Genomic DNA, 1708 nt, shown 5'->3' with positions numbered 1-1708 from the left:
GGGAAAGAAACCCTACCTATTTTCTCTCCAATTTCGATGAAGTAAATTTCAAGGGACCTAATGGTCATGTCAGCCAAGACAGACACCAGTCCAAGAAACTAGCTGGAGTTGCACAGCAGATCAGCCTGACAGGCTGCCAGGTTACTCTTCGGTCTGCAAAAGGGGCAAGCACCAGGAGCTTAAGAGAAAACTCAGGGTAAACTTATAGAATATTTAGTGTAATCCAAAATACAGATTTACTGAAATCCTGAAACACAGGCGCTTTTTTTTTTCCACTTTCCGGTACATTTCAAGTGGTGATTTTCCACAAATAAAACATCTCAACATGTGGATAATCATCCAATCTGAATTCAGTCTTGCTAAATTACTGGTAATTTTTCACAGGAAAGAGTTTCAAATACTGCACTTGGGGGGAGAGATGGAGGGTGGGAGGGAGGCGGAGAGACAAAGTTACAGACAAGATTGTGATCACTTTTCTCCCAATGCATGCCTTGTGCACTCAGCTTTTCTGGCTGCTGAAGCCCCTTTGGTTCTGCAGCATCCCTGGGTGCAGGATGCAGCCAGCCTGCCCTGGGCACTGCAGCTGAGCAGCCCTCGGCAGCCTCTGGAGGGTCCCTGCGTTGCTCTCCCCACAGCTGTGGGTGGTACAGGGATGGGCATCGCTCCCCTCTCTCCCGGCCCTTTAGTCCAGCCTGATCCTATCAGAGAAGTTAAAATTAACAGCGGGTGAGTTCAAGCTGCCAACGTCAAGTGCCCCCAGCTATATGAAGTGTGTCGTTATGTGTGAAAGATACAAAGCCTCGAACAATTTCATTTAGTTCAGTGGGAGTTGCCAATGCTGGCTGTTAAAACACAGCCAAGAGTTATTGCAAAATGACGGCTGGGAAAGTAAGTATTTGAAAACCAAGAAAATCCCAAAGCTAAGGTTTCTGCTGCAACATTCGGTCATTTTCACTGCACATCTATATGTTTTATTTTTATTTAATCTATATCCTGTGAGGTGTGTAGGATGTGTAATGAAGCCAAAACGATATTGCTTTGGAAAAGTTATTATTTGTAATTTCCTGACTTTCCAGTATTTGATTTTTCAGCCTCAGTAATGCACTAATGCTGTTTTATGTGTTTAATATATAATTGGCTTGAATTTTTTTCTTCCTTTTAACTGTTGATACGATGATTAGTTTCTAGAGGAAGAGTGAAAAGAGTGATGTTGGCCCATTACTGCAGAATCTATTTTATGCATTTAATTTTTTTTTTTTTTCATTGCAAGACTATTCTGGTGAGGGAAACTTGGTGTAGGTGGGAATTTGGCTGCTCAGTGCCTCTCAGATGAATGAAACTTGGAAGCCTCTCAAGGACGGTGTTATTTTTCCTTCCTTTCCAAACTCACTGGAACCACTCGAGGGTATAAAAGCTTTTTATGTGTGTTTATGGGACGGTTCGTTTACTCCAGCGCCTTCCCCCACTGCATCACCTCTTAAGCAGTTTAGGAGACTGTTTGTTTAGCACTCGATAAAAATAAAAACTAAACAGATTACCGCAGGTTCAATTAACGTGTATGACCTTTTAGTATGAAAACCTCCACTCTCCTCGCTGCACATAAAGAATGTCAGAGGGATGTTAAGAGGTGTAAATTAAACACCCTCTTCCTGACTCATCTGAGTAGCTTGTTTTGCGGCGGGGGAAGGTGTCCGTGAAGTGAAATACG

General features: G+C 42.9%; 1 protein-coding gene across 1 annotated transcript in view; it reads left to right on the top strand.

Moving 5' to 3' along the window:
- Window positions 1-652: 652 nt before the first annotated feature.
- Window positions 653-1708, top strand: part of DENND1B (DENN/MADD domain containing 1B) — a 152606-nt gene continuing 151550 nt past the window's right edge. Inside the window, exon 1 of the mRNA XM_009999938.1 lies at window positions 653-726. Coding sequence (XP_009998240.1) covers window positions 653-726 — 74 coding nt within the window. The remainder of the gene's footprint in view (window positions 727-1708) is intronic.

The sequence above is a fragment of the Chaetura pelagica genome, unplaced genomic scaffold (genome assembly GCF_000747805.2).
Source record: "Chaetura pelagica isolate M959 unplaced genomic scaffold, ChaPel_1.0 scaffold246, whole genome shotgun sequence".
NCBI lineage: Eukaryota > Metazoa > Chordata > Aves > Apodiformes > Apodidae > Chaetura > Chaetura pelagica.
The sequence above is the reverse complement of the archived record's forward strand: the minus strand, read 5'-3'. Positions and strand labels throughout refer to the sequence as shown.